The 24,509-nt window shown below is 43.1% G+C and overlaps 1 protein-coding gene across 1 annotated transcript in view; it reads left to right on the top strand.

The window, feature by feature from the left end:
- Nucleotides 1–24,509, top strand: part of eif2s2 (eukaryotic translation initiation factor 2, subunit 2 beta) — an 86,823-nt gene that overhangs the window by 160 nt on the left and 62,154 nt on the right. Inside the window, exons 2-3 of the mRNA XM_073062181.1 lie at nucleotides 6,088–6,271; nucleotides 13,796–13,890. Of these exons, the coding sequence (XP_072918282.1) occupies nucleotides 6,088–6,271; nucleotides 13,796–13,890 (279 nt within the window). The remainder of the gene's footprint in view (nucleotides 1–6,087; nucleotides 6,272–13,795; nucleotides 13,891–24,509) is intronic.

Here is a 24,509-nt window from a genome sequence, read left to right as displayed (position 1 = left end):
GGTGTGGCGGCGCCGCCGGGAGGTGTGGATGGATAGGGAGGGGGCTACTAGCTCCGTGCGCTGAGCGCGTGTGTGAGGCGGGCCTGAGGCCTACCCGGGCCGCGTGCCGCCCGACACCCCTCCCGGCGTTTGTGGCCTGGACGATGGGCAGTGATATGGGTGGGGGTACCCTGACAGAGGCCCCGGGGAAGTGGTTAGCCTAATGGAGAGGGTTCCTCGTGGGGTGGGAGTTGGAAGTGCTATGTAGTGGGGGAATCTTGCGGGGAGGTGCCTAAATGGTGAGGGAGGGCCTCTGTGAGGATGTTAGGGCTTTATTTGTGGTAAGTGGGGGTAGGAGGGGAATCCTGTGGGTAGGTGTCCCCGTGAGGGAGAGCCCTGGTGAGGTGATTGGGGGTTTATCTGGGGGGAGAGAGGTGTCCCTAGGTAGGGGAATCCTGTGGCTGGGTGTCCCTAGTGAGGATGTTGGGGGAGAGGGAGATGCTCCTAGGAGTGGGAGATCCTTGCGGGGAGGTGCCCCCGCGGTGAGGGAGGACCCTTGGGTGCTAGGGAATCCTGCCAGGAAGTACCCCCATGATAAGTGGGGTCTGGTGAGCTTGTTGGTGGAGGAGATCTGGGGAGGTGCCTCAGGGTAGTGAGAAACCCTTTTGGGGGTGGGAGGGGGAGGTGCTCCTGGGTAGTGGGGGACCCAGCATGAAGCTGCCACTAGTGTGACTGTGATGGGGTGGGTGGAAGAGGAGCATCAAGTTGGAGGGGTGGTCCCTGAGGTGAGGGAGGTTTGCCAAAGTCCAATGCAAATAAAGAAATAACTATTTAAAAACTACAAATGAAGTTAATGAACCTGAAAACTGATTTTTCTATCAAAGTGGTTCAAAATTTCCAGTCTGACAGCACAGTACAGTACAGACCCTTTGGCAAACAATATTGCTTCATTTAACACAGGAGTTCTTAATCTTTTAATCATTGCAGACCCCTTTGGCAGCCCGGTGAAGCCTACAGACCCCTTCTCAGAATATATATTTAAATATTGTCAAATAACATATGTAGGATTACAAAAGAAACCAACTATATTGAAATACAGTTATCAAAATATATTTTAAAATTCTGATATAGTAACACATGTGCTACATTAACACAATGAGGATTACATTCCTGGACTTCTCTAGTGCCTTTAACACCATCCAGCCCAAGATCTTAAGGCACAAACTAACGGAGATGGGAGTAGACTCTCACATGGTGGATTGGATAGTGGACTACTTGACAGATAGACCTCAGTATGTGCGGGTGGGAGACTGTAGGTCTGACACGGTGGTCAGCAGCACAGGAGCGCCGCAGGGGACCGTGCTCTCTCCGGTCCTGTTCACCCTGTACACATCAGACTTCCAATATAACTCAGAGTCCTGCCATGTGCAGAAGTTCACTGACGACACGGCCATAGTGGGGTGTGTCAGGAATGGACAGGAGGAGGAGTATAGGAAACTGATACAGGACTTTGTGATATGGTGCAACTCAAACTACCTGCGTCTCAATATCACCAAGACCAAGGAGATGGTGGTGGACTTTAGGAGATCTAGGCCTCATATGGAGCCAGTGATCATTAATGGAGAATGTGTGGAGCAGGTTAAGACCTACAAGTATCTGGGAGTACAGTTAGACGAGAAGCTAGACTGGACTGCCAACACAGATGCCTTGTGCAGGAAGGCACAGAGTCGACTGTACTTCCTTAGAAGGTTGGCGTCATTCAATGTCTGTAGTGAGATGCTGAAGATGTTCTATAGGTCAGTTGTGGAGAGCGCCCTCTTCTTTGTGGTGGCGTGTTGGGGAGGCAGCATTAAGAAGAGGGACGCCTCACGTCTTAATAAGCTGGTAAGGAAGGCGGGCTCTGTCGTGGGCAAAGTACTGGAGAGTATAACATCGGTAGCTGAGCGAAGGGCGCTGAGTAGGCTACGGTCAATTATGGAAAACCCTGAACATCCTCTACATAGCACCATCCAGAGACAGAGAAGCAGTTTCAGCGACAGGTTGCTATCGATGCAATGCTCCTCAGACAGGATGAAGAGGTCAATACTCCCCAATGCCATTAGGCTTTACAATTCAACCGCCAGGAGTAAGATATGTTAAAGTGCCGGGGTTGATTGTATTTAAGTAAACTACTTAAGAACTTTTTAAAAGCTATTATTAATGCTTTTTGAGAGAGTGATTTAGAGGCATATCATATTTTTACTGAGTTAAGTATTGTATGTAATTAGTTTTGCTACAACAAGTGTATGGGACATTGGAAAAAATGTTGAATTTCCCCATGGGGATGAATAAAGTATCTATCTATCTACCTATCAATTGACAAGACTATATGTTTAAAATGTAGGCAAGTTAAAATTTAATTTTTAAAAGTCTTAGTGTGAAGGCTGCTGTTGCTTAGCTTGAATTGGAACATTAAACGGTGGGCTGGTCTTTGACAAAGCAACATGCATGTCATGTTGGACGTCCAATCGCAGGGCTGCCGGATAGTCGGCCAACTCGTCGTATAAGTGTCTGCAGCCAGGAAGACTGCAATCACATTTGATCTAGCAGCAGGTCTAATTGCATAATTTCGAAATAGCTATCATACACATATCTCAAATTAACCTTTTGAGATATCTGTAACAACTGTAATGTGATGTGAAAATAACTGATTTATATTAGTGACAAAGTCACAGTTACTGCTAATACTACTGTGGTTTGTTGCCTATGCTCATAATTGAAGAAAATGCTAAGTTTCAGTTGGAGGTTAGTGAAAATAAAGGTGTAAATTTTTCCCCCATCCAAGTTCATGGACCCCTGAAATCCCAAATTAAGAAACCCTGCTGTAGCATGTCTGTTCTCTTGAAATCTTTTTGATTCTTTATCTCACACACACATTCCTGCTTATTTTTGCATCATAGTCATGCAGGCAGAAACAGATTCTTTCATTTCACTGCATCTACACCAACTGTCAAGAACTCATGAATAATCTTATTTACTTAAGTTTGGTCTATGACTTAGTGAAATGTTTTGGTGACCATTGCCTATGTCAGTGCATTCCAGTTTACAATCTTCCTGGATGGAAAACAAACACATTTATTCAGATTCAGATTTATTTATCAGATGTATATCGTTTGCAACCAACCCATCCTGGGTGCAGCACTCCAGTGCCAACATAGAACAACATAACAAAAGATAATAACAGCAAAACAAGCCACTTCCCACGCAGATGCCTGTACAGGCCTCCAACCCCAGGGCAGGTTGCCTCCGGGTCTCCGTTCATTCTTTCTGAATTATTTTCCCTTTGTCCTCACCTTATGTCCTCTGTTTTTAGACATGTCTGATTTGGGGAAATGTTTCTCATTTTCTATCTGTTCGCTTCAATTTCGTTTACTTTATTCAGTATTCACCTTTGTCTTCCTTTCCTAATGAAGAATAGACTGGCTTTTGAGGAAATGAAGAATCACCAGAGAGATACAAGACTGCAGATACTGGAATCTGCTGGAGGAACTCTGCTCATTCAGCAGCATTGTCACTCTTTCAGGTCAAGGCCTACATCAGAGCTTGATACAGGGTTTCGACCTAAAACATCAATGATTCCATCATCATTTGAGCTGTGTGGTATCACGTGGACAATCATGGTCTTCCATCTTTCCTTAATCTGCTTATTCTTTTCTCTATCCTCCACCATGATTGTTTTGGTAAATTTTTTTTGCAGAAGTGGTTTGCCATTGTCTCCTGAGCAGTGTCTTTACAAGATGGGTGACCCCAGCCTTTATCAATACTCTTTGTCTACCTGGTGCCAGTGGTCGCATAATCAGGATTTGTGATATGCACGATCAGCTCATACGAACCATCCACCACCTGCTCCTGTGGTTTCAAGTGACCCTGATCAGGAGGGCTAAGCAGGTGCTACACCTTGTCCGGGGGTGAGCTGAAGGCTAGTGGGGGGAAGGGGCACCTTCTCTACAAAAGGATGTGTAAAGTGCACATATGCTGCTCAATTTGCTGAGTGACTTCACAAGATGGTGTGAGGATGAACTCATTGATGGAGCAGACTTGAGCAGCTAAATAGCTTGCTCCTTTTCCAGTGGCACTGAGGTCACTGATGAAGCAACTAACAATGATTGAGTCTCATATTGAAATCATATTTTTTTTTACTGAGTTAAGTATTGTATGTTATTAGTTTTGCTACAACAAGTGTATGGGACATTGGAAAAAAAGTTGAATTTCCCCATGGGGATGAATAAAGTATCTATCTATCTATCTATTGCCCTGCTGAACTCCTGCAGTGATATTCTTGGGCTTAGATGATTGACTTCCAATGAATAAAAGAATCTTCTTTGGAGGAGTATGACTCCGGTTATCTGTGAGCTTTATCCTTGTTGATCCACTTAGTTAGGCTCCTTGATGTTACACTTGGTCAGATGCTGCCTTGATAGAAAGCAGGTCGAGCTTCATAATAGGGAGACAGAATATTTCACAGCATCTTCAGTTTTGCTTCGATCACACCTCACTTTTATGGTCACCACCAAGCCTCTGGGTCCATGGCTCTGGTCTCTGAGTCATCAGGCCTCCCACTTAGGACTTTGCCTCAGGAGTCTGTGGTAATGGATCTGACCTTTGAGCCTTGACTTCTGGACTCGCACAGACCTCTGAACCTAGTGATTCCTTCAGGTCTCTGTTTTTGGTTTTTGGCCTTCAGGCTTCTACCTCTGGACTCAGTGTGCTGTGGACTTACTGAGCTAGGACTGCCCCCAGTTTAATTGTAACTACAAATGGTGTTGCTTCACCTTCTGCTGATGAATGCCTACAGTACCTTGTGGATACCTTGTTCTGATCAGTGTCTGTCCCATTTAGCACAATGATGGTGCCACACAACTTGAACTTTTGCTGTGCTGTAATGGAGAGAGATCCATCATTGGTGAGAGCAAGGTTGAGTAGTTTCAATCTGTGACCTCTCAGGATCAGATCATGTTCAGAAATCCTAGGCCTGTTTCTCCTGCCTGCATATCTGTTTTCTATTGCAACTAAGATGCTCAATGGGTAGTTTATGACATTTCAATTAATTCCCAACTGTGAGAATATATGCTGTTAACTAACCAACATCCCTCAGGTTATTGGCTTCAAGAACAACAAATCAATTGTCATTTAAATGATTTTTTTTAATAAATCAATTGCTGCAAAGTTATTTTCTTCTAAAGAGGTGAAATACAGACCTTGTCTGCATCATTTTCTTGTTTCCTGGAGTGCACCTTCTGATGATCATATACTATATCAAACATGAACAATGACTGGAAAATCCATTTGTCTTGCATTTTCAGTCAGTCTCAATCTCTGAACAAGGTTCCCTACTTTTATCACACCACTGTTTCCCTTGATAAAGTTTAAATGGTGTCAAGCGCTGTTCCTGACTGGAGATCCTTCGTGGTTCAGAAATGGTGCTGATTTTAAAAATCATTTTTTCTTATTGAGATACAGTGCGGAACAGGCTCTTCTGGCCCTTCAAGCTGCACCGCCCAGCAACCCCCGATTTAATCCTGGACTAATCATGGAGCAATTTATAATGACCAATTAACCTATCAACCAGTACATCCTTGGACTGTGGAAGGAAACATGAACACCCCGAGGAAGCCCTTGTAGTCACAGAGAGAACATACAAATTCCTTACTGACGGCAGCAGGAATTGAACCCAGCTTGCCTATACTATAAAGCGTTGGACTAAACACTGCACTACCTTGCTGCCCCATTGTTAAATGATCTGTCTAATGCCATTCATGATTTTAGACAGATTAAGAATGGAATTAAATTGTATATTTATAGAAGTCTTTAAACTTTGTCCTATTTTGATGGTTGCAAAGTATGGGAATCAATGACAAGTATCAACAATCACCTTTAATTTATTTGCTGCAGCTTCCTTTCTCCGGAGTTTTAAGTAATATTTGAGGAAAGGTACTAAGCTTTAGTTCAAACTTTGTTAATCTCAATTTGTAACATGCTTAATTCTTTCTTGAGTGAATAATAGAGAAAATAATTTTAAACATGCTAACATTTGTTCTGAAGCTTTGATTGATGTGCTGTCTTGAACAGATGATTTTCGATCCTACTATGACCAAGAAGAAGAAGAAGAAGAAGAAGCCTTTCATGTTGGAGGAAGATGGCATGGAACAGCAAACGGAGGAGGCGCCGGCAACGGAATTCAAGGAAGCCATGATAACTGAGAACTTGGAGGAGAAAGTTCCAGAAGCAGATGATGAGGACAGTAAGAAGAAAGGTAGTTCAATATCTTTAACTTGTTATTTGTGTTGAGCAGAATGACAATGGATTAAATGTTTTTAGTGAGCCAAGTTGGCCATGGTGCATGCTGAGCAACTTGGCTGCTGAGATGAAAAATGTGCACTTGAAGGTGGCAGATAGAATACAATGTTGATAATTGCAAAGTCATCCAATCTGGAAGGAAAATGGAAGAGCAGATTATTATTTAGATGGTGAATTGCAGCATGCTGATGTGCAGAGGAACTTGGGAGTGTTTGTGCATGAATCACAAAAGGTTGGTTTGCAGGTGCAGCAGGCTATCAAGAAGGGAAATGGGGTGTTGACCTTCATTGCTAGAAGGATTGAATTTAAGAGCAAGTGTTTATGCTGCAAATGTATAGGATACTGGTGAGATCATACCTGGAGTACCGCGTGCAGTTCTGGTCTTCTTGAGGAAGGATATACTGGCTTTGGAGGCAGTGCAGAGGAAGTTCACCAAGTTGATTCCAAAGATGAGGGGGGTTAGACTATGATGAGAGATTGAGATGAAAGACTGTCAATTCCAACGAGTACAGTCCTAGACAAGAATGAGAGGAGACTTGTAGAAACATATATAGAGGCAGGAAAATTATTTCCAGTGGTAGGTGAGATTAGAACTAGGGGACACGGCCTCAAGATTCAGGGGAGTAGATTTAGAATGGAGATGAGGAGGAACTGCTTTTCCCAGAGGGTGGTGAATCCGTGGAATTCTCCACCCAATGAAGCAGTGGAGGCTACCTCAGTAAATACCTTTAAGACAAGGTTGCATAGTAGGGAAATAAGGGTTATGGGGAAAAGGCAGGAAGGTGGAAGTGAGTTCATGGCCAAATCAACTAAGATCTTATTGAATGACGGAGCAGGCTCAACGGGCTAGATGCTCCTATTTCTTACGTTCAAAGAGAGAGCGAGCCTTCCATAGAGGCCCAGTCGATTCACCCTTATTAATCATCCGCATGCGTACTTACTACATTCACATAATCAATAGGAAGCTGTTCAGTGTTCAAACCTTTTTTTTAAATTGGAATTAATCTTGGAAACTTGAATGAATAATTGGGTATTGGTGCAGGATATTATTTTGAATACTTAGTTGGTATATATTTTGGTTATAAAGTTGCTCTATGACAGCTCTGGAGCCATTATAAAGCTTTGGCAAAGTTTTGAAGGGAATGTGAGGCTTTTGAAGAGCGTAATAACTTTTGATGGAATGGAATTTGTAAAGTGGTATGCCATCCTAACACCATCAAGGCAAAACAGCACACTGGATTAGCTCCCTGTTCACCACAGTAAACACAGTCCCTCCTCGGCTGCACTGCGAATATGCAAAATGCACTGAAAAACCTTAATAACACACACACACACACACACACAATGCTGGAGGAGCTCAGCAGGTCAGGCAGCATCTAGGGAGGTGATAAAGTTTAAGGGAATTGGGGGATTCTCGGATTCCTATAAACAATGGGTTAAGTACCGACTATGTCTGTATTTTGTGGGTGACTGCAGTGGGTTTGAATAATGTCTCTCAGCTGCTTTCTTTGGAGCAAGATAAGGGTTAAAGTTCACCCAGATCCACATAAGATGTCTCCTGGCTTTTCACACCTTTTGTTTGACAAAAGGCAGTACCTGATGGAAATTATACAGGACATTCCTTTCTTAATTAAAGCTTACATTTAATGGATGTTCTTATCTTTGTACTTAAGTTGTGGCTCCAACAAACCAGGTAGGACATTCCTTTCTTTAATTAAGGTGGCTGGAGTGTCTATCAAACTGATTAGTTTTTTTGTATCAATAGTCCATTGACTTGGCTGGAATGCTTATCAAACTGATTGTTCTTTTGTATCGGTGGCCTTGTAACTTCTAACAATTCTGACATCAGGCAGTGAACTTGTTGAACCACCGGAGGGATGAGAACGCTTCTCCCCTGATGTCGGGACCAAGTTCACTCGCCGGCTGAGCTCGAAGAAATAAACGGGTGAAAGAGATAAGTAACGATCTTTTTGTGCTGTCGTTATTTGATCCAGCAAATTTACGTTTACAGAGGGGAATAAACAGTTGATGTTTTGGGCCAAGACCCTTCATCAGGACTGGAAAGGAAGGAGAAAGAAGCCAGAATAACAAGGAGGGTGGATGGTTAGGGATACTGTGATGTAAAAAGCTGGGAAATATTAGGTGAAGAGGTAAGGGCTGAAGAAGGAGGAATCTGATAGGAGAGGAGATTGTAGCATGGAAGAAAGGGAAGGAGGAGGAGAACCAGAGGAAGGTGATGGGCAGGTGAGGCGAGAAGCAGTAAGAGGGGAGCCAGAATGGGAAATGAAAAAAGCGAGAAGATGGAGGGGGGAGGAAATTACCGCAAGTTAGAGAAATCGTGATTCATACCATCAGGTTGGAAGCTACCCAGCCTGAGTGTGCCCTCTTTGAAGCCGCAGAGGTGGCCATGGACAGACATGTCAGAATGGGAAGCCAAATTGAAATGGATAGCCATCTGCAAGATCCTGCCTTTTGTGGTAGATGTTGTGAAAGTGCATAGGAATCCTGACCCTTGCAGATTCCCTCCATGTCACACACCATCCTAACCTTGGAACACATCACTGTCCTTTCATGGTCACTTGGTTTAAGTCCTCAAGTATCCTCCCTTAGTGTTGTAGGTGTAACTTCACCAGAAAGACTGGAGTAGTTCAAAAAGGTGAAATCACCACGTACCCTCAACAATGTGTCAGCCTCGCAAAGCCCAAATCCCAGAAAAAGAATAAATAAAATATCAAAATAGAAATTACACTGCAGCATTATCTTCTCAGTGCCAGTTTTTATCTTAAATGAAATGTGTGGTTAATCCAATTTATGAGCTCTTGCCCATGGGAAAATTAAGTTCAGTAACATCGGGTGCTAATGGTTATTGCTTCTTTTGGTCATTGAGTTCTCAACAAATCCCAGTAACTCCCCAGCACTTCTTGGGTGGAAAATAAATTCCCTCCATTACTTTTACCCACAACCTTAAATTTGATGTCATTTACAAGTACTGAAAGTATTGGCCATTAAAGACTTTCATCTGCTGATATTTCACCTTCGGTGGGATAAACTGTCAGTCAAATCATTCAATGCCAATCTGATTTCCATGTTGGTGCAGTTTGTTTAGGGACTTGGTTTTGAAAAACAGTTGGTTTTTTCCCCCAGTTAGAACCTGCTGTCCTAAAGATTAACAGTTAAGATTAAATATCACCTTTATTTGTCGAATGTACATTAAAATGAAATGAAATGTGTTCTTTTCGTCAACAACTATCACAGTCCAAATCCAGTGGTGGGGGCAGCCCACGAGTGTTCATGTGTTCCTGGCGCCATTCCTAACTTGTATGTCTTTGGAATGTGGGAGGAAACTGGAGTACCGGGAGGAAGCCCACACAGTGAAGAGGAGAATGTACAAACTCCTTACAGTCCACAGTGGGAATTGTGTCCTCATTGCTGATGCTGTAAAGCGTTACACTGATTACTGTGCTACCATGCTACTTAAAACTCCATACAGAGCCACTTGAGTTGAATTGACATCCTTCATATACATGAGGAGTAAAATTCTTTGTTACGTTTCCATCTAATGTGCAATTTATAGTAATTTATAATAAATATGTACATCAGGATAGTCAGTATAACGTAGAAATACAGTTGCATCAGCATGAATCAGTCTGATGGCCTGGTGGAAGAAGCTGTCCCCACCTGTATGCTGCGATACCATTTCCTGGATGCTAGCAGCTGGAACAGTTTGTGGTTGGGGTGACTCGGGTCTTTTTTACACATATGTCTTTGTAAATGTCCTGAATAGTGAGAAATTCACACTGAATAGTGGCGCCTTTGTAGCAGTTAGCATAACACTTTACAGTGCCAGCTTTAAGATCAGCGTTCAAGTCCCACTGCTCATATTGTTTGGGACAAGTAGAGCAACTTCTACCAGTGCTCTTGGTTCTTCACAAATTCCAAAGATGTACGGGTTAGTAGGCTAATTGGTCACATTGATGTAATTGAGCAGTGTGGGCTTGTTAGGTTGGAAGGGCCTGTTAGAGTCTACATAATAAATAAATTACTAATGATGTTTCTGTGGGAGGTTGAACCTCATCCTGACAGTTGGAAGTTAAGACTTTCTGCTGTGGATCTGCAGTTTGCATCTACACATTAGCTGCATGCAATAAAAGAAATTTTAAGCCGTGTACCTCTGTGACCATGTGGGTTTCCTCTGAGGGCTCTTGTTTCCTCCCACATTCCCAAAGACTTGCAGTTAGGGTTAGTGAATTGTGAGCATGCTACATTGGTGTCAGAAACATGATGACAGTTACAAGCGTCCCAGCACAATCCTCCCTGATTTGATTTGACCCAACCAATGCATTTCATTGTGTTTCAATGTACATGTGACAAATAAAGCTAATCTTTCTTTATAAAGCCTGGGTGAAATGCACAAAAGATCTTTTGGTACTGTCTATTCTTCTGGGTTCAGTGGTGTACTAATACTAATACATTATGATGAGAAATCGGTTTGCAAGTTAAAGGTCACGCCAATGAATCCATCAGAAGCGGTTTTATTTTCACTGAATTATATGACAAGAAAATTGTTTTTTACATAGAAGTACAGTGCAAAGATGTAAAATTACTATAAATCACAAAAATGGTGCAAAAAGGAATAATGAGGATACCTTTCGGAAATCTGGTGAAGGGCAAGAAATTGAGTCTGAATCACTGAGTGTGGGTCCTCAGGCTCCTGTACCTCCTCTCCAGTGACAGTAACAGGAAGGCGGCATGTACCAGAAGATGAGGGTACTTTGTGATAAATACCATTTTGAGGCACCGTCTCTTCAAGATGATCTCTGGTAGGGAGGATGCTCTCCACTGCACTTCTATAGAAAGTGCTTGTTGTTATTTTTACTTAGCAATACAGCATGTTATCAGGCTCTTCTGGTCCAATAAGCCTGTGCCACCTTATTACTCCTACTAACCTGTGTGTCCTTGGGCTATGGGTGGAAGCTAGAGCACCTGGAGGAACCCAAAGTCACAGGAAGAATGTACAAACACTACAGACAGCAGCAGAATTAATCTTGGGTCGCTGCTACCATAGTAGTATTATGCTACTTTGACTGTCAGCAGAGGAAAGGGAGAATGTCAGATAGTGGAGAGCATCCCTGTGGCCTTCCCCCTCAACAATAAGTGCTCCCATTTTGAGTACAGTTATGGGGGGGGGTGCGACCTACCAGGAGGAAGCAACAATGGCGTGCCATTGTCCACAGGGTTTTCATGATTGCCAGGCCTTTCTTCTGCATAGATACTGCTGCTTGCCCGGGCTGGGTTCGAACTCAGGACCACCTGCCTTGATGAAATCTAGTGCTGATGTCACTACACCATCGACCGGCCTGGTGGCATGCGTGCCTTCAAACCACTATAGGATATTCTAAAGTAATATACTGATTGGGTTCGATGATGGGTCATGGAGTAGGAATTAGACCATTTAGTTCAAATGCCCTAAATTGATCAGTCAAATGTAGGCCAATTGAACTGAATGGTCTGATTCCAATTCTGAAATTTGTGATTAATTTATTAGTGATAAAATAAAAATTTTAAATGGACTGTGGGAACTATTGGTGTTATTTGGTCAGAAATGGAGGATAATAAAATAAGATTGATTACTGATTTAATTGGTTTGGCACAACATTGTGGGCTGAAGTGTTGTAAACTTCTTTTAGTCTACCTAATGCAAAGACACCATGTACCACGGTGAAAGTAACTCTAACTCTTTATTAGCAAGTTACTTGAGAGAACCCTCCTTAAGCACTCTCTGTCGGAGGCTGCTTCGAGGGTCTCTGTCTCCTGAAGCAAATACAGTTCTTTTTATATACATGCAGTCACGTACAGAGATACACGTGGGTTCACCCCCTTAGTTTCTGTACAGATGAATATTGTTAACTTTATCAATCATAAATTGTTCGTATAACAGTTTTAGTTGCTACTATGTTTGGATACAGACAGGCACAGGCGTACCATCCAAAGCTTCCTGCCCTTGAAAATAGCTGCTCTTTTTTATGCATATCTTGCAAGTGCCATAACGAATACAAGGCAAAATAGGTTTCTCACAGCAATTAATCAAGCAATGATACAAGTTACTCTAAGCAAAACTGAAGTTAAGCGCAGATCGCATACCAAGGATGATGTTACCCACTCAGCTTATCTTATGAGAAAGCATTTGGGGTTCTGTAGTTTTTTCTCAAGCTCTTAGCTGCTGTGACCCTTACAAAAAATAGCCAGGGTCACAAGTGGCCTACGAGATGCTAACTTCTTAATATTTCAGAAGGTCCTGTACCTGTGCTATACTGTACTGTTCAAAGTACATTTATTATCAAAGAATGTGTGCAATATACAGCTGGGAGGGATCTGCTGAAGGGTTTCGGCCCAAAGTGTCGACTGTACTCTTCTCCTAGATGCTGCCTAGCCTGCTGAGTTCCTTCAGCGTTTTGTGTGTGATGCAATATACAGCCCTGAGATTTGTCTTCCCCCCCCAGACAGCCACAAAACAAAGAAAACCATAGAACCCATTCAAAGAAAAACATCAAACTCCCCCCCATGCACGAAAAAAATATTGTGCAAACGGCAAAAGAAAAAAAGTGACAAACACAATATGAAACACAAAATATCAAGAATGTCCAAGCAAATTCAGTTCAGTTAATTTTAGCGCTGTTTCATTCATTACCTACAGGCTGCCCTGATCAACATCGCCCAAAATAGCAGCAAAGGAAGGAATGAACCGAAACACATCATAACGTGAACTATGGAGTCCAATCCACAAACCGTGTTCATTAAACTTGCCTAAGACCCGGGAATCCTTTGGCAGGCTTGAGGGAGGGGGAAAGAGAGAGACCATTTGAACGCAGGGACTTTTGTCTGGGAGCAGTGAGAGAGAGGGGAGTGTGTGTCACAGACAGACATCTTCCTCTGGCAGCAGTGAGCAAGAGGCTGGTAGATGGTGCTGAACACCTACTCGCGTTCTGCTCTCGCCTCGATGACTACAATCTGCCTCAACACTTTAATCAGAGAAATTGAGGAATAAAGTCGATCATGAGTTCACACCCTATCTCCAGGCTTAGTCCAGAGGCTGCATACTTTGCTAGAAACCTCACAGAACACCCTCGGAGATGTCAAAGCGCCAGATCGCTCAAGCACACCACCGAAATGTAGATCACAGGCTCCAACAGTAGCAGAATTATAGTTGTAAAAGAAGTAGTTTTGTGAACCATCTGGAGGATGTCACCCTTGGTTGCATTGTTTGCTGGCCATTTTCATTATAAGATTAGTTCTTGAATGGTTGGCTTTCATGAAAGTATGATTGCATATATTTACATTCATTTGGAACAGCTTTTTGGAGTATAAATCATCATGTGGGTAGCTGCGGGATTTCTTTTGTGTTATCATATGTGTTTGCATTAACTTTCCAAAATGTATTTGATGTACATGAGCAACTAAGAATATATTTGCTTAATCATAGATACAACAGATGATTTAGATGATCTGGATTTCTTCAATCAAAAGAAGAAAAAGAAGAAGCCCAAGAAAGCTTTTGATATTGATGATGGTATTAAGGTTAGTAATACAGGTCCAAAAAGTCCTTTACATTGACTTGTGGATTTTGTCGTGGTTTCTCGTGCCCCACAAATGACCAGGAGACGCAGAAGATTCTTCAAGAAGGGTTAAACTTTAATTTGCAAATCAAAGCTGAGACAGTCATTGAGCTAGTTGCTGATTGCCCACCAATCCTTGGACACAGCATTCTTTATAGCAATCTCCTGGTCCAGTTGCATTAGCATATGCAATTGGTCTATAGTTGCGTATCACACGTACATCCTGCCACTATTGTTTCTACCCATTGACTTAATCATGTTCTAATCTACATCTCTTAGCTACCTCTCATTAACACACCATTGTCTTCTACATTCTTAGGATTTCATTCTCCAACTAAATTGGGTACATGCATAGCAAATAGCAAGTTTCAAAACTGACTACATAGTTTTGGTTACACAGCAAAATTTCAACTTTTATACTCCAATATATCCCCCCTTTGAGACCCAAAGGGTCTCACACAGAGAAAAGACTAAGAGTCTGCGCACAAAATCCCCAGTAAACTCAAGCACTTATTCCCAAATCTCGGGTTAAGCAATAATTTTCTGCGCCAAGACCTCAAAGTATTCTCTCCCTGTTACCCTGGGCCGCTGAGCCAAAAACCTGTCCCTCTGTACCTGAGACAGGGAAAAAGACTCAGAAGCCCTTACAATCTACTCCCACACTGTCGTTTTGCTCTTGTTCATCCTGCAGATGTTGTAGGCTGTAACGATACATTTTCGGTGTTTCTTTCTCCACTAAGCTTGCTTCAGTAATTGCCACGAGCATTGGAAATTGTTTGGCTGCAGCACGCACTACAAGAGGTTTGAGACAAGGAAGAAAACAGCACAGCTCAACAATATAATACTGACAGTTATTGCTATTTTAGTCAGCCATGCTCCCCATCCTCCGAGTCTACTTTCTAACCAATCAAAAACTGATGTCCGAACCCTGCATTCTGCATTCTGTTTGACCTCCGTCTGCAGTTTCTTTAATTTATTCATTGCTCTGGTGAAAGACCCTTCTGGGCTAGTATTGTTCAGTATGAAAGTGCAGCATTGTTCTCCAAACATTACACACACACCCCCTCTTTCTGCCAAAAGCCAATCAAGTACCTGTCTGTTTTGCCACACCATCCTGCTAGTTGCATCCAGCTGTTGCCCTAAGGCCTCCAGTGCATCATCGGTGTAGTTGATCGACCTCTGTTGATTGTAGTATATATAGTTTATCCATTCAACATTTTTGCTTACCCCTATCACAGGTATGATAGCTTCCCAGTGAGCATCTCATGCGGTGTCAGGCATGTCATTCGATTAGTTTGCATGCGGTAACTCATCAATGCTAACGGTAAAGCATCGACCCAATTAAGTTTAGTGTCTGCACAAATTTTGTTTAGTTTGGCTTTCAGGGTTCCATTAATTCTCTCTACCATGTCCTGCGATTGAGGGTGGTATACACATCCAAATCTTTGCTTTATCCTCAGCGCCTGTAGTACCAGTTTGACCACTTTCTGGATAAAAGCTGAACCATTGTCTGAGCTAACTTCTGTAGGTATTCCAAACCTTGGGATCACTTCATTTGTCAGAAATTTTACCACTGTCTTTGCCCCTTGATCTCTTGAAGGTACCGCCTCCACCCATCTGCTAAATCGATCGATTACTACCAGCATGTATCTTTTCCTGCTCACTGTCTTTATCACGTCTACGTAATCGATCACTAGATGTTTAAATGGTCCTTCAGGTACAGGAATGTGACCTATTGGGGTGGTAATTCCCTTCTGAACATTATTCTGTGCGCATACCTCGCACTGTGACAAGACAAAGTCCACTGAAGCCTGTAAATAAGGTGACCAAAAACCATCCTTCTTTATTTTCTTTATCACTTCCCCCCTTGCACAATGGTCCATCCCATGCGCTTCTGAAATCAGAATCGTCAGTAGAGGGGTGGGCACTACCAACAAACCGTCTTCCGTGCTCCACAAGCCTTCCGGGTTCTGCTTGGCCCCCCTTCGTCTCCACATTGTCTGTCCTGCCAAAGTTGCCTTACCTTGTATTTCAATTAGCTCCTCTACCTCAGGTTCTGGAGTTAGGCTTACCTGGGGGGCAATGGCAGCTGATGTGTCTCGTCCGCAGCTTGATTTCCCTTTGTTATTACATCATTTCCCTTTTTGTGTGCCTGGCATTTTGCTGTAGCCAATGCTTTAGGTTTCATTATGGCTTTTATTAAGTCTAGAATTTGCTGACAATGTTGTATGGGATCTCCATTACTTTTTTAAAAACCTGTCTGCTTCCACACTGCCCCGAACAAATGGCATACTCCGTGAGCATATGCCAAATCAGTATAGATGTCTACTTTCTCACCTTCCATCATTTCACATGCAGCTGTCAGGGCTTTGATTTCTGCTAGTTGGGCGGAACACGGTTGGGGACAGGACTCCATCCTAATAATCTTATAGCTCGACTGATCCTGCTGCACTACTGGGAACCCTGCATGATTTCCATCATAATCCCTATAACAAGAGCCATCTACGAACAGAACCTTTTCCTCTAGTGGTTTTGACCGTAAATCTGCTCTCAATTTGGCAAATGCCATTGTCTTCCCTACACAATCATGGGGTTCTCCTTCACAGTCCAAAGGGACAAAATCGGCTATATTACTGGTAGTGCATCTCTGTATAGTTATGTCAGGAAATGTCACTAGCATCTGATACGCTGCTATCCTGGCTGGCGTCAGCACAAATTTCCCTCTTTCCAGCAATTCTGCTACTTTGTGGTGTGTGTACAGAGTCACAGGATAGCCCAGGGTTACAGATGATGCCTTTCCATATGCATAGTACAGCGCTGCCAATCCCTGATAACAGGTCACCTCATCTAGTCTCGTACTGTAGTATGCTATCGGCTGCTTTGCTTTTCCTGTGCCTGTCTCTTGTGTTAGAACCGCTGTGACATAACACTCCTGTCGGTTAGATACATACAAATGAAAAACCTTCTCGTAGTCAGGCAAAGCTAATGCTGGTGCTGACTGCAATTCCTGCTTAATAGTATTGAAAGCTATCTCCGCCTCTCCATTCCACTGTAAGCCGTTCTTCAAATTTGTATGTCCTGCTTCTTTCATTATCTTTCTCAAAGGTGCCACAATCTCAGCATATTCTCCTATCCATTCTGAGCTTTACCCTGCCATTCCCAAAAACGTCATCATCTGCCCTACAGTCTGGGGTTTTGGGGCCTTAGTTATTGCCTCAATCTGATCTGGTGCTATCACCTTCATTCCCTTGGATATTACCCTGCCTAAGTATTCCACTTGCTGCGTGCAAAATTGCAGTTTCTTTTTGGATACTTTATGTCCTCCGTGCGCCAGCTTCTCTAACAGAGTTATAGTGTCCTGCTCACACTGTTCCTTACTGTGGGAGCAAATCAACAGGTCATCCACATACTGTAACAATGTACTTTCCAATGGCATGCCCTCTAGGTCTGCCTTCAGTACCTGATTAAAAACGTGTGGTGAATGTTTAAATCCTTGCGGCATTCTGGTATAGGTATACTGAGCACCTCTGTAAGTAAATGCAAACAAATACTGACACTGATCGGCTAGAGGAATGCTGAAGAAAGCCGAACACAAATCAATCACTGAAAAGTAACTTGCTTCTTGGTGGAACATTAGTCAAAAGCGTGTGTGGGTTGGGGACTAACGCTGGCCAGTCCTCTACCACATCATTTACCGCTTGCAAATCATGCACCAATCTCCACTTAGATTTATCTGCTTTTCAGACCGGCAGTAACGGGGTATTGCATGGACTGTTTGTTCCGTTAAGCACTCCTATTTCAAGCAACCCTTGCACTGTTGATGCTATTCCCTCTTCTGCTTCTGGTCTTAGAGGGTATTGTGGTTTCCTGGGTGGAATAGCTCCCTTTTTCAGCCTTATTTCCACCGGACTAGCTGTTTTTATTTTCCCGACGTCCGTGTCATGCTGTGACCACAGAATAGATGGCAATTCATCTAACCTTTTATCTTTCTGCTGGCCTCTTTCCTTTCCCAGCAAGGGCAGGTGTGGTTGGGGAGTTATTTCGACCTCTCTCACTGTCCCTACCATATCTACACTTACCATTATTTTAATGCAATTGTTGTCTTCTGATATCCACACCTCTGGCGTGATTTTCCTCCACACTGTTACGGTTTCAGGCACTCTTAACTAAGGGTCTTAAGTCTTTAGACTGATATCCCTTGTTTACCAACAACGTTACGTGGGGCGCAGCCTCCGGTATCCTGTACCATTTTTCTAAAAAGGTGTTCCACTTAACTTGTAAAGCTGCCCCTTGCTTTCCAATTATCACAGCCTCCCCTTCCAGGTGCTGTTGGGTACATGCCTCCAGGTGCCATCTCTCCTCTAACTCCCTGTTCTGAGTCTCGTCAAAAATCACTGTACAGTGTAGCTCAGATTTGGGGATTACAGCCCTGGGTAATATAGCCTGCACGCCCTTTTTCCATTTTTCCCAGGTTTCCTGAATCTGATCTGTGATGTCTCCTATCCAAAAGACATTAGCCTTCTTGTCTTCTCGCACTATCAATTGAGCCCCTGCTCTTTCCACACTCAGCCCATTTCTGGTGCATTCTAATTTTAATTCCAGTTTCAATAAGGCATCTCTGTCTAACAAATTAATCGGAGTTCCTTTAAATACTAGCACCGGCAAAACAATTCCTTTATTTCCCATTCTCAACCGCACTGGAGCCGTGCACTGTGTCAACTGTGTTTTCCCCGAAAACCCTACCGTCTTAATAAACTTTCCTGACATGGGAAGGTGAAGGGCATACTGTGGCTGTACACAAATGTACGTGGCTCCAGTATCTATCATCATTGGTGTCAGTTGCCCTTTTAACATAACCTGAACAATGGGTTCCTCATCTGCCTCCCTTGTTATCATTGGGTAATGTCCCTTCGCACTCGAGTTCTCGGGGCACCCCTAATACCTCGCATAGGGGTTCACAGGTCCGCTTGGGCCTGTGGGGGCTGGTCCTTGGCTAAACTTTGGTTCCCTTCTTATCGGTTCCTGCTGGTGTGTGACAGGCCATGGTGTAAACAGACAATCTCTTCTCATGTGACCTGGCTGATTACATTCCCAGCACAATCTCTCTACCTCTCTTTCCCCCTGTTTCCTCACTGGTCCCCTCTGCCCAAAGCTCCTCTGTCCCCCTCCTTGGGACTTCCAGTCCTGTCTGGGCTGTTTGAATTTAGTCTGTTCCTGATAGGGCATTTGTGGGAATGCTCCCCCAAGACGATTATTGGCATGGGATTTTCCAGCCCTTGTCTTACAGTATGATCGGTCCCTCCATATAGCAGTGCTGTGTCCAGTTCTATGGCTGTACTCAAACCAGTGGTTGCTGGCAGCATCTTTTTGTTTTTCTCTTTTTCCTTCTTTTTGAGTTCTTCGAGCTGCATTTGTATTAACTTTCTTTGCACCTCTTCCTGCTGCTCAGCCAACCTTTGTTTGTCTTTCCGGTATTTCTCAACCGCATGGACTACGTGGTCTCTAAATTCTTGTGGGGTCATTGACGTCAGCCCAACCACTTCCTCCAGTTTGGATTTTACTTGTGGAGGCATTGCATCCAAAATGCTATGTCGTAACAGTGAGGTCATAAATAAGCTATTCTCCACCTCTTGCTCAGTCTCCAGTCTCCACCTTTTCAACTGGTTTTCTACGTAGGCTGCTGGGTTTTCAGTGTCTCTCAGTGGATCACCTTTTAAGGCTTTGGGGTCCACTTTGGGTGGATAAAGCTTTCTGAGGGCCTGCCATACCCTCTGCCTCACTCTGTCAAACCCATCTCCATCAGTTCTTGGGTCATTTGAGTTTACTATGCCAGCCATTTCCATTAGTTCGTTAAATTTGGAGGTTCCCGTCAACCTTATCAATAGTGCCTTCAAATCTCCCATAGCCAATAATCGTCCCGCTGTTTCTTCTTCAAAGGCTCTATCTAATCCATTTCTTCAAAGGCTCTATCTAATCCATTTCCCTGCTCCTTCATGTAGATTGGGCAGAGTGTTTTTCAGCCCTTCTAGGTCCTGGGATCCCCAAGGGATGTACTGCACTTGTCCTGATCCTTTAACTAACAACGGCATCATTCTTCCACCTTCTTCCCACCTGCCCTGGCTCTCCTCCTCACCTGACTCCCCATCTGTCTCAGGGTATGTCTTTACTGCCTCCCACAGAAATGTCTCTGGGGTCCTCTTCTTCCCTCGGTCTCCCTGTGGAGTCCTTCCTTTCTGTCTTGATTCAGTACTTGGTTGGCCCCTGGAGTATTTTTCGCATCTCCTCTGGCAATCCCCTCTCAGTAACTTATCTAGCTCTCTACTTCCGCAAGTCGCTCCCCTACTGCCTCCTTCTGCTCTTCTAGGCTTCTGCCTCCTACTTCTTCCCCACACATTCTCACATCCTCTCTCTCTGTCCACTTTACTCTTGCTCCTCCAATGAGTCACCTTCTCTTTCTTCCTGTCTGTGTCTGTACACCTGTGGCAGGGACTCCTCATGATCCTTACTCGTGCTTGATTCCCTTCTCTCGTGTTTCTCCAAGACACTCATCTCCTATCTTTTTTCCAACTCTTCTTGAATGCCTCATCTCTTCCTGCCCTGATGAGCCACTTTCTTCTCTAGTCTGTTTATTTCTATAGTATAACCAATACTCCTCATACTCCTTTTCCTCTCGCAAGTATTTCATCCGTTCAATCCCTTCTTCCATTTCTCTCTGTGCCTGTTCCACCTTTATCCTTTCTGCCTGTATCTCCTTCCGTATCACCGCTTTTTCCTTCTCGTATTGTTTTTTTTCCTCCTCATTATCCCAAACTTGTACTTCTCCCTGCATGTTTACTGTTCCCGTCAGCAGGGGGCACTGCTTAGGGGTTCCTTCCTCATTATAGGGTGGGGGTCTTTCTGCTTTTCACATCCGGGTACGGATCTGAAGCCAGCTTCTCACCGTACCCTCCTCTCTAACAGGCTGTTTCTTCAGCACCTTAGTGTCTTCCTCGCTTGTAATCAATATTCTACCTGTCCTCCTCAGCCTTTCTCCCTCGGGTTCTGAAGAGTTTTAGCACTTCTATTTCTCGTTCTCTTTTTTGCCTCTTAGATTTATCTTTTGGTTTGTAATTTTTAATTAGTCCCTCCATTACTTCGCACAAACTTACATCAAACGTTCTTTCTCTTGGCCACTTTGTGACCAGGTTTTTGGTTCTTTTTCCCCATTTTTCTTAAGTTTTTGTGATCTCATATTTAACTAACGGGAATTTTTTGCTCAGAATCTCTACTGCCGTTCCTTTACCTGTCATGTTATTCTCTCTTTTTAAGGTATTTCAGACATTCACAGTTCGCTTACTGGATAATATTATTTACCCTAATTCTATGCCTAGTCTATTCTGTTCTGCCCATGCAGATCTCTATTCAGAGCGGACCCACAGAACTTGCTCCTTGCACCTCGTCTGTTCAGACTCTTATCTCTTAAGGCGGTATCTACGAGGATTTTCTCTATTTTCCTTTCCCTGCCCGTTCAGCCCTTCGTTTCATACGAAGCGGTACCCACAGGGATTTACCAACACCACGTGGACTTTTTCTTAATTTATTAACTTATTTGTACTTACCCTCACTGCAGTGTTCTTGATCAATCCTCTGAGCCTCCTGTTAACCCCCAATACTGCCAGATTCTTTGGACCGGAGAGACACTTTGTCAGTGGTTCCACACTTCTGAGACTCCAAGACCTCCCCAAAGCCAACAGAATTCTTAGTCCAAATTGTCGCAAAAAGCGCTTACCTTTTGTTTGGGTGCACCCTTAATTCTGTTAGCCTTGTGGGGGTCCCTAGAGGACTGGGAAGCGTCCCCAATCTGCCGTTTCCTTTCCGCGGGTCTCTTTCCGGTCCTGCCGCGGTCGCCAATTTTGTCGTGGTTTCTCGTGCCCCACAGATGACCAGGAGACGCAGAAGATTCTTCAAGAAGGGTTAAACTTTAATTTGCAAATCAAAGCTGAGACAGTCATTGAGCTAGTTGCTGATTGCCCACCGATCCTCTGATACAGCATTCTTTATAGCAATCTCCTGGTCCAGTTGTATTAGCATATGCAATTGGTCTATAGTTGCGTATCACACGTACATCCTGCCACTATTGTTTCTACCCATTGACTTAATCATGTTCTAATCTGCATCTCTTAGCTACCTCTCATTAACACACCATTGTCTTCTACATTCTTAAGATTTCGTGACTTAATCATGTTCTAATCTACATCTCTTAGCTACCTCTCATTAACACACCATTGTCTTCTACATTCTTAGGATTTCATTCTCCTACTAAATTGGGTACATGCATAGCAAATAGCAAGTTTCAAAACTGACTACATAGTTTTGGTTACACAGCAAAATTTCAACTTTTATACTCCAATACTTGGAATACTCTTAACTTGCGTAGTGAATGTTAACATTGGACCTATAGAGAAAGGGCACCACTGTGCAGGCAAGTACTGCTTCAGTTGTCAGCCCAGTGCTATCTTTGCTCAACGGTGACAACTTTTGTCAATGCGTTTCTTGTACAATTTCAGATGAACTTTCCCGGTCTGTACTAATTTAATTTGATGTTTTCATTTTACTATTTCTGTTTCCCAAGTATCCCAGAGAATGGGGTAATACAAACGAAATGAGTGCTGCAGTAGTGTAGCAATTAGCATCATGCTATTACAGCTCGGGGGCGTCAGAGTTTGGAGTTTAATTCTGGTGTCTTCTGTAAGGAGTTTGTACGTCCTCCCTGTGATACTTTTGGGTTTCCACCAGGTGCAGAAGTTTCTTCCCATAGACTTGCCAATTAGTGGATTACTGAATCCAGTGATTAGCCTAGGAGTAGTAAATGGAAAGGGCCTGTTCTGCACTGCATCTCTAAATGAATAAAATTAAGAAATGCAACTTTGAAAATCTGAAATAGAAATGTAAACAAGGCACCTACCTTTTTCCCCCCAAAGTGGGCCCCAAGGAGTCCCGTTAACTCCAGCACACTCAAGCTTCTTTCACTGTGATGTGCTGCTTCACTTCTCTGATATTTACAAAGGTGATTAGTTATGACTGTTTCATTTAATGTATTTTAAGTAATTAAAATGAGGTATGTATGTTGATGGTTCTCATCTTATGCGGAATATATTTTGGGGAGAATAAAGTTTGTATTAGGGTGAATCTCGACAGAAATACCTTGATCTGTTTCTAGAGGAACAGGAATTCAACAGGGAATAGGGACGGATACTTCAGAACAGGTTTAAAATACTCTTTAGGCCTCTTTAAGTAAATTACTCTTTAAGTAATTTAGCCTACTTTGGAGTTGTAAAATGGGAATTTTTCACAAAGTATGATCAACAGATGGAGTAGGCTCTGGAATGTGGTAATGAAGACAATACACAAATCATTTCAAAAGCAATAGACTGCTATATTTAAGACTGAAGTTATTTGGATGGATGTGAGCTGAATTGAGAACACATGTTCATCTTCGGATATCTTTGAAAGTAATAAAGGCATACTTTTCAAAATAAGGGATCACCCTTTATCGTGGTGATGAGCAATAGCTATTCTGGGGGTCAGGAATCCCTGGAATTCTCTGTTCCAGAGTGCTGTGGAGGCTGAGTTTCTGAATATGTTCGAGGCTATGGTTTTTCAAAGTAAATTTATCATATACTACCTTGAGATTAATTTTCTTGTGGGCATTCACGGTGGAACAAAGCAATACAATTGGTATCAATGATAAATGACAAAGACTGACAAAACAACCATTGTGCAAAAGGCAAACTCAACAAATACAAAAGAAGTAAAATAAATAAGACCAAGAACGTGAGTTGTAAAACCCTTGAAAGTGAGTCTCTAAGTTGTGCAGTGTTAAGTGTGGTGGTTTCTCGTGCCCCACAAACGACCAGGAGACGCAGAAGATTCTTCAAGAAGTATTAAACTTTAATTTGCAAATCAAAGCTGAGACAGTCATTGAGCTAGTCGCCGATTGCCCACCGATCCTTGTACATAGCATTTTTTATAGCAATCTCCATATCCAATTGGTCTACAGTTGCGTATCACAAGTACATCCGCCACTATTGTTTCTACCCATTGACTTAATCATGTTCTAATCTACATCTCTTAGCTAGCCTCTCATTAACACACCATTATCTTCTACATTCTTAAGATTTCATTCTCCTACTAAATTGGATACATGCATAGCAAATAGCAAGCTCAAAGCTGACTACATAGTTTTGGTTACACAGCAAACAATGCAACTTTTATACTCCAATATATCCCCCCTTTGAGACCCATAGGGTCTCACACAGAGAAAGACTAAGAGTCCGCACACAAAAGCCCCAATAAACTCAAGCACCTTCTCCCAAATCTCGGGTTAAACTATAATTTTCTGCGCCAAGTCCTCAAAGTATTCTCTCCCTGTTACCCTGGGCCGCTGAGCCAAAAACCTGTCCCTTTCTACCTGAGACAGGGGAAAAAACTCAGAAGCCCTTACAATCTACTCCCACACTGTCGTTTTGCTCTTGTTCATCCTGCCGGTGTTGTAGGCTGTAACGATACATTTTCGGTGTTTCTTTCTCCACTAAGCTTGCT

The sequence above is a fragment of the Hemitrygon akajei genome, chromosome 11 (assembly GCF_048418815.1).
Source record: "Hemitrygon akajei chromosome 11, sHemAka1.3, whole genome shotgun sequence".
Lineage (NCBI taxonomy): Eukaryota > Metazoa > Chordata > Chondrichthyes > Myliobatiformes > Dasyatidae > Hemitrygon > Hemitrygon akajei.
This window is presented reverse-complemented; position numbering and strand designations above follow the sequence as displayed.